The following is a 15940-nucleotide window of genomic DNA, read 5'->3' as shown; positions in this document are numbered from 1 at the left end:
GGAATGTATAAAACTTTATCTGAAAAAACTTTTCAAATATTAGACAGTGAATTTTATCTTTTTTCTTTGTAGAAAAAATTATTTGAAGGTTTCTATGTTATATTAGCATACCAGAGCCATTATTTTACTTTTTATTTTTACAAGAACAATGAAACCCAGGATCTCATGAAAAAGTCGTGGACAACAATCAGCTTTAGGCAGACTAATATATTTTACCTTTTATTTAGTAAAGGAAATAACCTATCACTTCAGTTTTATTGTTTCAATTTGTATACTTGGTGATCATTCACTCTTCAGATTTTCTTTCACTAGAATGGAGGTTTTGAACAAAAAAGTTGTGATTTTGATTGTATCAAGTAGAGGTTGTAGCTGCTGGAGAACTTTGCCTTTGACATTATAGTTCTTTGGCCATCAAGGTATCTTCTGCAAATATAAACTGTGCTGGAGGCACACAGCTGTTGATCTGCACACACTCTGAGCACTGCTTAATTATTGTTAATTTTAATGACTACAAAGCCAAGCACTTGCCATTCTAGTTTACCCAGTCAGTTCATCCATTCACCTATTCTTAGAAAAGGTATTTATCAATCATTTTGATGTAAATTATTTCAAAACTAGCTAAGTCCATGGGTAAATGAGAAGCAATTATTGCTTAAGGCAGACAATCTGATCAACTCCCAGCGAATCTGGATACTTTGACACAAATTCAGTGAACATAAAAAAAGTTCATACTGCCTTTAGGAGTTGGATTCTCTGTCCTAGACACTTGTGTAGCTGTTCACACAGAGAGAATATTAATGAGTTTATTTATGTTTACAGGTATTTTTATTGCTTTACATCCCTTCTGAATCATTAAAAAGATCACAAAGTAAAGAGCATAGAAAAATGTTCCAAAAGATGCATTTTTGAAGTCCTACAATTAGATGGGATGAAAACCTTTATTCTGCATAATCATATTCCCAAGAGGAACAGTCTTTTAGGCCTCAGCAGGTACTCTGGGATACCTACTCAGTGTCAGGTATGGACTTTCATTGGATTAGAAGTATCAGGAAGATGCTGTTGTCATTTCTGGTTCTCATAACATGGGTAAAGTGTACACAAACAGAAAAATAATACCTGTAAGTAGGGAATCACTTTACAGAGGGTCTGCCCAAAGAACCACGTTTCTGTGATGTCCACAACTAAGGTTGCTGGAAGACAAGTAATTGTGACCAGAATGTCAGCCAGAGAGAGATTCACTATGAAGTAGTTGGTAACGGTGCGCATGTGATGGTTCTTCCACACTGCAAGGCAAACTGAATTTGGAAAGACAAGTTAGTGAGATGGAAACAACTTAGGAAATGCTTTAAGAGGAAAACATTTGACTTTGTGGAATTAAGAAAATGTTTGTGCCCTTTGTTTCACACAGAATATCTGAATATGTAAGAACCATTTGTTTTCTTTTAGAGTAGAAACAAGAGGGTACATGTAGACAGACTGACTGCAGGGTGGGAAATAATCCAACATACAAAGCATCTTCTCTGCTAGTTAATCTTCACTAACTACTTATACAACTTCATTTCTCTTTCAAGCCATTAGCTCTAGTCTACAGCAGTACACATCTATACCTGTAAATGTTTATCTATTTTCTTGTAATAGCATGATGCTTAAATCAAATTACTGCAACACAAAATCTTGTAAGCTGTACAAATATAATTTTAGAAAATATTTTGCTGGATTTAATATATCTATTTCATCTGCAGAGAATCTGTAACAATTTTCTGGGTAACTGTTATTTGAATTAAGTTAATAAAAGTAATTTTTGCTGTATTAAATGTCACATTTTTGAGGGTGATCAAAAGCAGCATGTAGCAGTCACTTTATAAGATGTGCCTTTAAAGCTTGTTTTGTATATTTTATCTCACTCTTTCTCACACTGAAAGACTTTTAGAAATGAATCAAATCAATCTTTAAAATCACTACACTAAATTCATAAGCTGCTGAATTGAAAATGCCATAATTAGGTCTAGGAAAGTAGCAGAAAAGTAATTTTTTTTTAAAATAATTTTGGAAGTCAAACCCTGAGTGAGTGGTGCAATCAAAAGCTTTTGAATTATTTAGATTTTTAAATTAATTCATACAAAGGTCTTTAAAAACTGATGCCCAAAATTTTCCAGAAACACCACAATACTTTTTGTAAGACAAGAATACAGTTCATTGTACATCAAAGGGTCTTCCCTGCAAACAATTATTCATCCATCATGCACATCTAGATGAAGATTCAAAGTCTCCTAATCTGTCAGGATATAGCACAGTGCTTAATTTAGATATACTAAACAGATCAGAGAATGTTAAAAAATTGAGCTAAAAAGGTCCTCAAGAGGTTGCCCAAATCTAAAATGGAATCTGCCAGAGTTAAGCCACTCTCTTATAGTCATTAAACTATCTAAAACAGCTGGAAAAAAATACACAGATTTTAAGGCACATAAGCTCTTGAGATCAGATGCTTCTTTAGATCCTAAGAAGGATGACGTGCCTGAAAGCTTCTGTCTATCTTCCAGCTCTATCAGTTGATCTCATAAAATATATTAATTCATTCCACAAATCTTATGTCTCTAGAACAACAGAACTACAGCAAGACTACAACTAAGGAACTGTTGGCAAGTTTACATTTGAAAATGTGCTATATTTGAAGATACCACACATCTCTTAAATGTGTTGCACTGTTTCATTATCTTCCCTTCCCTACAAAAAAAAAATTTCTTCTCAAGTCTAATCTACTTTTATTTTGCTGCTATTTATATACCTTTTTTTTTTCTGCACATAGGCAGAAATGAGGAAGAGTTTTTTTTCCTGCAGCAATGCTTTACATATGTAAGGATTTTTGTTATATTTCCTCAGAACTTCAGAGCTCTTAATCTTTTACTCTCAGTCATTCCTAGAACTTCTGCAATCATCCTTGTTGCTGGCTCTCTAGGCTCTTTCAGATGGAATTGAACCTTTCTGGTGAGAGTGCAGTGACCAAAACTGGCAGAACAGGCTTTCAGGATCTTACCAGTGCAGGGTTGGGAGCTGAGATTGCAGTACTTCTCCATGGGGGGTATGTTTAGACACTTAGACTAGGACACAGAGAAAGGGAGAGGCTAGGTGGCCTTTAGTTTCTCTAAGACCAGGTAATTTTATTAACTCTCTTAAGATATAGGCTTCCAAGGTTCATTTAAACCTCTGCTGTGATGCAACATATGCTCTTCATGTATTTTAATGTGTTGCAGAGATAGCTCTGGATTCTGTCTCTTGTATAAATTTAATTTTTGCTATATATGTATCATGCTGTCATAAATGCAAATGAAAACCTCTCTACAAAGATCTTCACTGTTCTTGGACTGGTTTTGAAAAGAAAACAGTATAAATTTCTTCTATTGTTTTCTTCCTGAATACAGGATTTCAGGTTTTCTTAGTTTTGATCTCAGATACCTAAAAGGCACAGCTTATGAATTAAAGGCTTAAAGGAAACATCATATCAATTCTATTTTCTTCCCATTTGGAAGATTTAAAGTACCTACCAAAGTAATTATTTCTACAGCATTGCATGATAATTACAATGCTGATACAACATAGCAAATCAGAGCTTTATCGCTGTCATTAGTGCATGGGGTTACCACAGTTACAGTCTGATAGTACAGAGGCAGCACCTGATAGGGAACAAATACATTGCTCCCCCTCTGGAATGTTATTTGCAGTTGGAAATGCAATGCTGGGGGAAAAAAATGCAAAAACCATTTCACTTTCCATAATTTTAATATTTAAAAATTTGAAGATCTGGACATTTACTTATGGCTGTTCTTTGTCTTAAGTGCAATTCATATTGAAAGTATGGTCCTGTCTTTTAGTTGGACAAAAGTTGATGTTAAGCGGCAATGTTTTTCTGTACTTCTTATTCTTTTTATCAACAAGCAAAAATTACATTAAAAGTTGCTTAAAAATTCACAGTTTGGCTACTTTTTTTCTCATATTTTGGTTTCAACAGTCCTGTGTTCTACCCAGTTCAGACAAATACATCATTTACAGCCATGGATGTCAGTGCCTAAAGGTGCAAGTTTTAAGCAGATATGTTTGGTCTTTGACCAGGCCTATTCCCATTCCTATGCTGGTCCATGTGAAAAAGACCTGAACATAAACATTATTTCTGGTAAAACAAATCCATTAAATTGACAAATATGAGGTCAATCTCACTGGCAGCCAGCTGTATCAGAAATCAATTCATAGCATTCTGCATGTTGAGTTCAAGGCTGTATGAGCAAATGAAACTTTGTGATACCCCAGAGATCTAAGAATTACTACCATTTTCATCTCTGACACAAAGATAGTGAAGTGCAGAACAGAAGTTGTTAAAGGCCCTACAGTAAATCAGACACAGAATGAGAAACTTGGACTCCTAATTCCCTGCCGTGTACTAAACCTTCCAGATCCCACTGCCTTGACACAGATGGAATTCAGATGAACTTCAGTATTTGCTGCTCCTCAGAGTAACATAAAAGACTGGGCCTCTTGCTACTCAGGGTATAGAGTGTTCAGGAAAGCCAAGACACAGAAACTACTCCTGAATTCCCTTGAATTCTAATCCGTGGGGATAGGCACCTGGAAGGTGAAAAAGCCCAATAGCTTACAAGCATAGAAATGCAAGATAATTTGTTACTTTATATTTCTCTGCTTATGCTTGTATATTTCCCCTTTTGACCTCTTCTCTTCTTCATAGCATAAAGTATTTCCCATTATTTTTATGGTACATAGCACAAGAGCACCTTAATCACCTTTAAGTTTACATAAGTATTTACATACTACCATAAAAAAAAAGAAAGAAAAAAAAAAGAGAGCCTGTGAAAAAAAGCCTCTGAAGAGGAAGTATTTTAAAACCAAGTCAGCTTTCTCTGCCCTCATTGCCCTCTGCTGTTTGCAGTACTGTTTTGAACCTGCCACAAGCATTGGTAACATTTTCTTTCAATGCAAGGCGAAAAATCTGTGAGGATCTGCTATGAGCTATTTGAATAGGACATAATGATAAAAAGTCATAAATAAGTCCTAAATGACATAAAGTTAGTTGAATACATTGCTCCCAGACTGTCTCTTTCTGAGTTTACTACAGTCCAAGGTTACTCAGTAGTCTTGGACAATGGCTTCATTGATAGTGTCCTAGCAGCTCATCAAGAAAGATTCTCTAGCTTGTGCTCAAAACCTGCTATTTTATAGGCATGAAAAATAGTTTGACTATGCCACTGAATACTGTGCAGCTAGTTAAGTGTCAGAACAAAAGAATTTAATATACACACTCCTTTAATTACACATTTTCATCCCAGGCAGCTTTACAGAGAAGCACTCAGCTCACACAGAAACACTCAAGTAACAGGCTAGGGAAAGAAAGTTCCATGGAGGTGAAATGCCATCTGCCTACCCAAACAGAAATAGCAGAGAGCTGTGAATTTCCACTTATCCTGAAGAACAGAAGAAAGGATAAGAAAGGTAGTAAAGAGTCTCAATTGGGAGTGTATTTTAACAAAAAGTACTTCAAAATCATAAAATAGGAGATGAGGCCAGCAGCAACCTTCCTAAAAAACTGGGAGATACCACTGTGTTAACAGGATGCCTGTTTAGTTGGAGCACAGGAGAGTGGCCCAAACTAAGCTCTTTAGACCTCCATCAAAAAAGCTGTGAAATAGAAAAATAATTTAATAAAGCTTCAATTTAACATTGTGTGCAAAGCTTTTATGTAGCCTTTGATGTTCCTAGCTATAAATGGGACTGAGAAAGAAAGTGGGGAAAGTGATGTTAACACAGACACTGACGAAAAGAGGATTAGAAAGGAGAGAAATGTAAAAAAGCAGTTATGAAACATGCTTCTGCTGTGCATGATTTTCCCTAGTGCTAATGGAACCTAATTACCTGTCCAATGTATTGTCTAATTTTCCATATTTTTGCTTTTATTTTACAAAACCAGTCGGAGTTAGAGCTATTCCTGCAAGTGCAAACAGGCAGGCAGGTTCCACAAGGAGCAGCTGTTTTTCTAATGGCTGTTAGACTGCCCCAGACCATTCATCTCACCGGGGACATTTCCCTCCACTTTTTCCAGACTTCAGCAGAGCTTTAAAAGGCGAAGCACTTGTTGTTCCCACTTCTTCCACACAGTGCCAGTAAAGGCTCGGAAACCAGCTGGAGTCGCCGGGCTGAAAGCGTTTGGAAAAATTTGTGGAGGCTCTCCATAAGCCAGGATAGCTCTGAGATAATGAAGCTACTTTCTGGACGCATCCTCCAAACACTGATGATCTCCCACTCCCCAAAAAAGTTTCACAGAAAAGTCCCAACAAGGACAAAAAAAGGTTAAAATCAAAGTTAAAATTTAAGATGGATTGCTGTTAGAAATCAATCAAGAAAGCTTCACCTCATATTCCTGAAGAAAAAAACCTTCTCTAATATGACAATATAGTGAGATTGTTATTTTTCACGTACAAATTTAGTCCCTGTGGTTTAGTGTCTTGAGGCATTTTAATTAGAGGCTGTAATGGTGTTTAATCAATTAGCACAGCTCATTGTATCTCAAGCTGAATATGAAAACAATAAAAAGGCTCCATCTGGTATAAAGTGCAGCTGCTTGCCTCCTGGAAGATTTATGCTGCCTTGAGCATATTAAACACTGTGCTGCAGTCCTTCCACTGGTGGATTCCTGGGTCAGCTGTCAATTTGTTTTCTACATGTCAACCCTAAATCATTTCCCTTACACTCCAGAAGTCTTGTCAACCTCTTATTCAGTGGGTCAGCTTTCAGTGCAACTTCCTGGCGAAAACAGAAATGCAATTTCCATAACCAGCAATAACTGACATTTTCATATATAAAGGAACAACTTTATCTCTTATCTAATTTTTGATGAATAATAAATGCCTGATGGAAGTAAACAAAGAATTATCATATTTCATTCTAAACTACAATGATTTTATTTTGCTTTGGTAATTCAGTCTGACAACTGTTTGACTGAAATGTCATAATATAGTCATCCAGAAGTTATTTGGAACTGATGCTGTGATTATAAGACCTGGTAATCAGCATGTCCAAATGTATGAGGCAGAAAGCTTCTAAAAAACTTTACTCTTTCACAGTACTTTTCAACCAGTGACAAAACATGTGATAAATAGTTTTCTTCTTTTATTCTCTATCTTGTAATCCAACCACCCCCAACTGTTTTCTCCTTAAAATTAATTGGTTCTCCATATGGAATTCTTCCTCTTGTTCTCTTTTGGTGATACTACCTGCTGCAAATCAAGATCTGAATGGTGGGATGTCAAGCAACACAAGGTTGAGAGGAAGGCTAAGTAGATATGCTACCAAAGGGAATTCTGGAGAGCTAGAGCCCCTGTGAAAACACTGAATGTATATTGCTGGAAGGAAAAAGGCTGTCATTAAAACTATCTTCATTATGAATGACTCCTGATTAAGGATTCTTCTACTTTGACTTAAAAGTCTAAAAATTAGGTGCTTAAGATTAAGCTTATTTAAGGAAGGCTTCTCATTAGTCTTTCAATAATTTCATTGATGATCTTGATTAAGGGGAAAGAAGCATTTTAAATTGCAGAGGATATTTAATTAGGGGTTTTGGAAACCAGCATTGAGAACAAATGATCTAAAACAAAGCAATATCTTCTGTGAATAGGGAGCTATCTAATCTTTAGGCTGTCCACGTCTTACCCACTATTAAGCTCTAAACTCACACATTACTTAATTTTTACGTAACTAATCTTAACTGAAAGGAAGGAGACCAACATGAGACCAGGCTTACATTGAAAAGTAATAGAATGGCAGAAAGAAAATACACTGTTTTATACAATGTTTATTATAGAGGAAATACTGGAAAAAACCCCTGTGTCTGGTAACAATGCCTGGCAGATAAGAACTGCTCTTGAATACATGATGTGATAGCTAAAAAGACAGACAATACTCTGAGCAAAGGAATTCCATGGCCTACTAGTGAGGCAATAGCTCCTCATCAACAGGAAACACTAAATGTGTTCAAACATGTGTGAAGAAATCCTTAGGAACATGACAAAAGGAGCAGGTGGCTAGGTCTTGCTCCCTATGTCTCACATATAAACAAGCGTGCATGTGTAGGTTCCATCACACAGAAATAATACCAAAACTGTAACAAATGCAGTTGAATAACACAGAACCCATGAAATCCCAAAGTATTTTGTTGAACATCAGCTTCACTGGAATGTACTCATGGGGAACTGTCACCCACAAAAGACAGTGAGGATCAACATAAATAAAAAACCAGGTAACAACAACTAGTTTGCTTGCAGCAACATGTTTCCTGAGGTTTTCTACCTACCACGTGTTCTATTGTACCAAAGAGTTAAGAGTTGTGGGTTTTGGGTTACTCATCTGCTCCAGCACACTTCTAAATCTTAAGAACTGGCTTATCAAGGCATTAGAGAAGAAAACAAGAACTGAATTTTGTGTAGTGGAAGCTTATTTGTATGGATCACAACTGGGAGTAAAAGCACAACCACCTAATCGGCACTGGAATAATTCTCTAACTCAGCCACATTACATAATATTAGGCATTCAACAATCTAATGGAAATGGAAGTTATTAGCAGAGAATCAGCTATGCTATAAAAACAGACTTCCCAAAGTGCCTGGTTTAGTCAGCTCTGGAGGAAGTGAAAGGTTCCATCACAGAGTTTTCCTAATCTAACTATATTGGTTTAATCTAACAGATTGGTTTAAAATATCCACCCCCCACCCCCCAAATCATTACCAGTATTAACTGGCAAACCCAGTCATCTCTGCAGAGCTGGCTGTACTGATTGACTAGATGTTTAATAATAATAATTGATATTATTACAAATACAGCCTACAAAATCTTTATCTACACTTCCTATTACAGGTGGAAGAGTCAAAAATTTAGATGTCATACTGTATATGACACTATGATAAAAAGATTTCACACTTGGCTGATTCAGTTGAAAGCTGCATGACATTAAAATGAAGGTGTGTTTCACAGCTGAAATGCTGTGCAACTTTGCAAAAATGTGCTTCAAAAAGCATCCATCAGTCACAGCAACATGAGTTGCACTAGGAAAAACCTTTCCATGTCCACATTTGTTTCTACTGGAGATGTAAGACTTAGTGACTTTTCTGCAGGATATACGAAGAAAATACAATTCACTATGCTAGTGACATGTTCCACCTTGCATATTATACCACTTCTGAATCTGTATCACAGATTCTCATTGCAATATTCCACAAACTAGCTAAAATCCTTGCAGTCCTACTGTGCTAAGAACCAGGAGAAAAAGCACAGTTCTGTCAGAGCTGGGGGCACCCCCAGGCTCTGCCACCTATGCCCCCCGCTCAGGAGCTGCCTGTCCATGCTGGAGGCCAGCTCTGACATGGGGCAGCACGTAAGCTGGGACCAGGCTTCTGGAAACAGAGCTTTTGGAGTTTTGGAGTACTCTTTTGGGACTCAGTCTTTTGCCTCAGAGCTGCAGTCAAGCTCAGGCTCTCACAATAGGCTCAGGCAAAGACCTGGTTGTAAGTATGGTTTTGCCTTGCTGAATTTGATAGTAAAACTCATCCATGGACTTGATTTTCTGGCTTAACCTCAGACCTTTTTCATCAGAATAGATTTGTCTGGTGGTTGCTGGGATGTGACTGAAACCTGGTAAACATCCTCAGACCTACCAAGGCTCAGGCACTGTGGGACTGTGTTGTTGAGTGCACTGCCCTGTCACTCTTGCTGCTGCCCTCAGCTCCTGGCACCCCCTCCCCTGGGGAACAGCCCATCATAGCTCTTTTCTGACACATTCCACTTGTGAGACAGGCAGTAAGTCAGCTGCTTATGTCCAAGAAAACAAATTTGACATGCAACACAAAAAATAAAATATGCTTTATAAACAACAACAACAACAAAAAATCCCAAGCCCTTCAATTTTTTGTTTTGAAAAAATGGTGAGTAATCCCTATATTATGCAAATAGCAATGTACTTTAGTTGGTACTCAAACTCTACTATAAATTGAGCTCATACATTCTCTTAGGTAGAAAAAATATATACATATTGTCTCATTTCCTAAATGCTGTCTTAATAGTGATAAAGCCATTCCAGCTATTCATCCAAGAGATAAAGGTGACTCTCATGCTGATATTACAAAGTCCTTTCAATGCCAGGTTCCCCAAGGAATCTGAAAAAAATGAAATGCAATAATTTAAAATGTAATTAAATGAAATATGCCTCATCTACAGCAACAAAATAGGATTCATGAAGATCATTTAGGAGAATACATGACTCATCCAATTCTACCAACATAGGCATGTATGCCTAGACCTCAGTATTCACTGGATATCTTTAAAATTACAACAGAGCAGCATTTAAGAGAGCTGCCTATTCATAGGCATTGAGCAGGACTCCAGTATTAGAGCCATACACTGATTTTTTTCTGCTCTAGCCCGAGAGAAATCAAATGGAGGCTGTTGAACTCTATGAGTCAGACTATGAACTCTTTGAAGAAAGAAGCATAGTTCGGTTCTTACAGATCTCAGCAAAACCAGCAGTTACTGTAAAACAGGTAATAAATAATACATCTATCCAGAGAGGGGTAAGTCTCTCCCAATCTCTTTCTGAGCTGGAATGAAAAACAAGTATCACCAAACTGTGTGAGTAAATAAAGTTTCTGAGACTTCTCACTGATGTATTGCATGGCCTCTCACCCTTGGAAGCCAGCAGTGTTGAGGGCTTTCAAGCTGGGCACTGCCAAAGATTGCAGCTCCTGCCAGCTCTGAGAGGGGCTGCTGCCAAGAGCCCCAGCAGCACAGCTGGGGGGATGCCAGAGGGTTGCTTGTGTTGCCTTCAGTCCTTGATCGAACCAAGTGATCTCTGCTGCACATTTTCATTTTGATGAATGCATGTTCCCTGAGAGAAGCCATTTCATTAGAAAAATCCTGACCCACATGAATGAATAACTTCAACAAGGGTCATTTGCATTCTTCATATGTATAAACAGAATTAAATGTATGTGGTTGCACATTACCTTGTAGTCTTACTCCAGTTATCAACTACTGTAACTGATCAGCCTGGAATGGCTTCAGTAACCAGAGACCTCCAGGCATCCTAAAAATACCTTTTCTTCTTTAATTATCTAGTTTCCTATTTTCAAGCAATGCTTTTAATGACCTGTTTTCAAATAAAGAAGAAAAAGGTCTTAACAGTGAACATACATTCAACATTAAGAAGTCCTATGATTCGCACTAGATGTGCAAAGAAATTGTTTCATTGATCAAAGAGTTTCATTGATCTGCAATAGTAAAGAAAATTTTTGGTCTTATTTGCAAAACAGAAAATCCTTATCCTCCACACTTGTTCTGCTTCTAGCGATAAATAGTGAGCAAGTGAAGAAGAAAATAGGATAAATCATCATACTGATATTGCCATCTAAATTTCAAATTCCCTTAATGGTCATGCAAATATATCATAAAATCATCTTAAAATCTGTTTCTTTTCCTTGAGTCCCACTGAAATACCTGGTGAGCAGCCTACCCAGGCATACAAGAGAATCATTGACATGAAGCACTGTGTGCAATACTGAAACCTGCATTCAAATACAGAGACTTGCTAATGTTTTTCACTTTAGCTGGTATGTGCAGCAGCTCAGACAGTTTGTGTCAACTCTCCTAATTAAATTGAAAGCTAAATAGCGCTGCAGCCCTTGTTATATGCTATTATTAACAGAATTCCTGCTGTGTATTTCACTCAAGAACCCAACAGATGTCAATCAAAGTTCAAGCTCCTGATTCTACCCTTGGTTGTTAATCAACTGTCAGAATGCTTCAATCCAGTTTATTACTAATATCTGAGGAATGTGCTGTGCCTTCCACTTGCACAGACACTCCTTATCCCATGTGAGTGCACAAACCAAGATAAGAAGCAGAAATTCAATTTTCAGCACCACATACAGAAAGGGAGGGTTTTCCCCAGTTACTTAAGTGTTATTTGAATAGGATGTGTTAAAAATAGAATCAAAGCATTGACTCCAAATGCCATGAGCTCCTCAACACTGGGCAAATGTAAGCAAAGGAACTCAATGCATCATCAAGGATGACACTATAAAGCATTAAGGATGATACTATAAAGCACTAGAAGCGACTAAAACATTCTTTAGAAGCACTCCTGCTCCTCTTTGAGAAGGTCCATGACTAAATCCCAGATTAAGCTTCAATATGGATTTTTCAAGCAGCAGAAATCAGTTTCTCAGAGATATCAACATGTGTACTGTTCTACATCAGATTTCACATGTAGTAAAAAAGTTCCTCAAAAATGTCTTTGTAAAGAGCATTAGATCACATCCATTTCTCTCCTCATAATCACATGAGCCTGCAATCAGTGCAGTGTGAGCTTTCTTGAATAAAGATGAGACAGTATTCAGCGACCAAGCACCTGCAGAGACCACAAACAATTCCTCCATGAACAGAACCAGCAACATGGAGCAAACAGCTTGAGGAGGATCATAGAATCATTTGGGTTGGAAAAGACCTTTAAGATCATTGAGTCCAGCTGTAAAGCTGAATGATCTATTGTAGGTTTTGCTGTGATTTAGAGGAGTGGACAGAAAAGTGTTCAGCTACTTCTCTGTCCATTTTAAGACAGACATTTGCTACCATGCACTACAACTTGGAGAGAGAGATTTCAGAGGACAAAAGGTGGACATTCCATCCAGTAAAAGACGGAATGCAGGTGGGTGCAGAGCCAGATGCCAGTTTCCACCCCAAGCAAAGAGTTAATGTACACAAATGCAAGGAAAGAACAGCTGCACATCTGTAGTGGAATAATATCTATTTGTGAGTGCACAGAGAGGAAAGCTTTTCTCCTCGTGGCTTCAGAGGGGAAAAGAGCGAAAACTCCTATAGCTGAAGATTTGACCTTGAAATTTTACAGGTGAGAGGACAGCATTCTGAAGCTTGTCTACAGTATCGGTTGAGGACAATAGGTAAGCACAGATGGCTCTCCTAAAATAGTCTTTGCTCAAAATCACAAAAAAGGACAGCTTTTATCCTAGTTTAAAATAAAATGCCATTATCTTTGCCAGGGTTATTATCTTTACACTGTCGATCAAGCTGGCTGCCGAGCAATGGACTGAGCAAATGCGCACCCAGGGAATTAGGGCAATGTTACAGAATTACTAAAAACAACCAAACCACTATCATCAATGCGTTGACATTTTAAAAAATTTCTTTAAAATATTGCCTTGGGCTGCAGTCTCATTTGCATCTCACTTCGGGAAGCCTGTAGAGTTTGCAGTGACAGGCCTGACAGGCACAATTCCTTCCGAAAAACATGAATGAAAGACCCGTATGGCGGGGCGGGGCGGGGCCCAGCGCGCTCCGTTCGCGGCAGTATCACGGGATGGACACCGGGAATGCCAATGGCCTGACCGCAGCACAGGGGCTGTGGCTCCGGCGGCCACACCGCGTCCATTCAGAAACGCAGAACCGCTGAGGGCAGCGCCTGCTCCGCTGCCCCGGCCACCCGCAGCCCGGGCGGAGGCACGGCCGCCTTGGGACGGGGGCACGGCCTTGGGACGAGGCACGGCCGCCTTGGGACGGGGGCACGGCCTTGGGACGGGGCACAGCCGCCTTGGGACGGGGGCACGGCCTTGGGACGGGGCACAGCCGCCTTGGGATGGGGGCACGGCCGCCTTGGGAAAGGGCATGGCCTTGGGACGGGGGCACGGCCTTGGGACGGGGGCACGGCCTTGGGATGGGGGCACGGCCGTCCCGGGCGGGTGTGTGCACACGCGTGGCCGCCCTCCCCTGCACCAGCACAGATTTCTGTTCCGAGAGCCTCCGCCGTGGCGGCAGCACGCTCGGTGGGGAGCGATGAGGAGCGGTGGGCAGCGGGCGGGCTGCTGACAGCCAAACCCCCCTGCCGCTGCCGCTGCCGCTCCCGCCCGCCGCCACAGCCACCCCGTGCCCTCCCTCCCTTCGCTCTCCTCAGCTGTCCGCCACACTCCAGCGCCCCTACCGCTCCCTTCGAGGCGGCCGCCGAGCAGCCTCGCCGCCTCCTTCAAGGATGAATGGAAGCGGGAGGAGGCGGGCTCCAGGAGAGGCGCCGCCCCGCCTCGCTCCCTCAATGAGCGCCCGGGAGGGGCCGCCGCGCCCCCGCCTCACGGCCCCGCTCCCAGGGCGGGGGACGGAGCGCGGCCGCTGCTGCGCCGCCGGGGAAGGAGCCGCGCGTTCCGGCAGCTGAGGGGCCCCGCCGGCTCCCCTTACAACCCGGGCGCCGTCCCTGTGCCCGCGTCCCTGTCTCTGTCCGGGAACACCGCCCCGCGCTCCATATCCCCAGCGCCGGGCCGGGGCTCCGCGAGGGAACCGCATCCTCCCGAGCTGCCGCCGTGCCGGGAGGGTTCAGCACCTCGGCCCGGGGACAGGGGCGGGAGCCGGCCGGCAGCCGCGGCTTTCCGCCGCCGGGCCGCCCCGGTGCGCTCCGCCAGCCCCCTCCCCCTGCCCGGCCCTGGACGCCGGCGGCCGCCGCCGCAGCCCCTCGCCCGCGTAGGAGGAGCGGATTTTTTATGGCCCCTTCCGTGCAGCCCCAACTTTCCCCCTCGGCTGGGGACTGCCGCCTTTCCAGCGGGGTGTGCCAAACCCACCGCGGTTTCCAGCCACCCTCCGCGCAAAACCCATCTCGGGAAGGGAGAACGGGAAGTTTTGGGGAGCTCGACTCACCCAAGACGTTCCCAACGAGAGCCACAATGAATACGACGATGTAGCCGGCGATCAGCGCCCATTCATATTCCTTGGGATGCAAATACTCCTTCCAGAGATACCGCAGGAACTCCTCATCATCGTAGTCGGAGGAAGGGGTTAAAAGAGCCTCCCGCGTTTCATTTAGTTCCGACCCACTCGTCCAATTCCTGTACGGAGGGGAACCATCCTCTGGTTGAATCCCGGACATCCCTAGTGGTTATTCCGGAGGCTGGGAATAAAACAACAACCAACAAACCCAAACCCAGACCCGTCAGAGCATCCGAGCTTTCTCCCGCCCGTCCATCGAGGCTTGTGGTTGCCAGTGCGAAAAGCGGGGTGTGGGGAGAAAAATGACGCGGGAACTTACGGGAACCAATGCGGGAACAGGCTGGGGATCCGCGTCGGTCCCCAACCCGCCCCGGCGAGCCTTTTCCCCGACCGGGCAAGGGGTGCAGCCTCCGCGGGGGACGCTTCACCCCCTGCACCGTCGTGGAAAAGGCTGATCGGAGTAGGCTGCATGCCTCAGGTGCCGGAGTGCACCCGCCCCCGCGGGAAAAGTCACGTCCGTTTCAGACGATGTCGATTTTTGTTCCCCAAACCATGCACACACACCCTCGCACACCCCGCATCTCTGCACGCCTCCCCTCTCTTCCTCCCCCCGCTTCAGCTCATCCCCAGCTCCTCATCACTCCCCCAACCCTACTTCCAGCTTGCCCATCCCTCTTCTCGGCTTCTCCTCGGTTTCTCACCCTCTCTTACACAAGCATTTCCCCTTAGACCTTTCAACATTAGATTCCAGATATATTCAAGATATTTGTAAATTAAAGGCTGTGGAAGGCTGTGGTGGGGGGAAGCACAGGGTTAAAGAAGCCATTAAAAATCAGTGGCTAATGAGGCTGCCTCATTTCTGTGCTGCTTTGAAAGTTAGGCTAAAATGGGAACACTGTGGGCTTCCCAACACTGGTAGGAAAATCCCTAAGAGGGCTGAGCAGATAAATGGGAGGTTTCATTGGATTTGAAGATTGTGAGACCTCACTGAAGCTTGAGTTTAGCACGCATTCACTGCGCTGAGGATGTTTCAGACATCCAGCTTGGGATCTCAATACAGCAACTACCCCTCAGTCATTCTGAAATGGGCTCAGCTGGCAGAAAGCAGTTCAAGAGAACCCAGAAGTGCCAG

General features: G+C 42.0%; 1 protein-coding gene across 1 annotated transcript in view; it reads right to left on the bottom strand.

Moving 5' to 3' along the window:
- HCRTR2 (hypocretin receptor 2) overlaps positions 1 to 15279 on the bottom strand; it is a 32193-nt gene extending 16914 nt beyond the window's left edge. The window contains exons 1-3 of the mRNA XM_058802645.1: positions 15128 to 15279; positions 14740 to 14927; positions 1117 to 1295 (exon numbers count right to left, since the gene is read on the bottom strand). Of these exons, the coding sequence (XP_058658628.1) occupies positions 1117 to 1295; positions 14740 to 14927; positions 15128 to 15279 (519 nt within the window). The remainder of the gene's footprint in view (positions 1 to 1116; positions 1296 to 14739; positions 14928 to 15127) is intronic.
- Between the last annotated feature and the right edge of the window lie 661 nt (positions 15280 to 15940).

This window comes from Ammospiza caudacuta, chromosome 3, assembly GCF_027887145.1.
Source record: "Ammospiza caudacuta isolate bAmmCau1 chromosome 3, bAmmCau1.pri, whole genome shotgun sequence".
In the NCBI taxonomy this organism is placed as follows: Eukaryota; Metazoa; Chordata; class Aves; order Passeriformes; family Passerellidae; genus Ammospiza; species Ammospiza caudacuta.
This window is presented reverse-complemented; position numbering and strand designations above follow the sequence as displayed.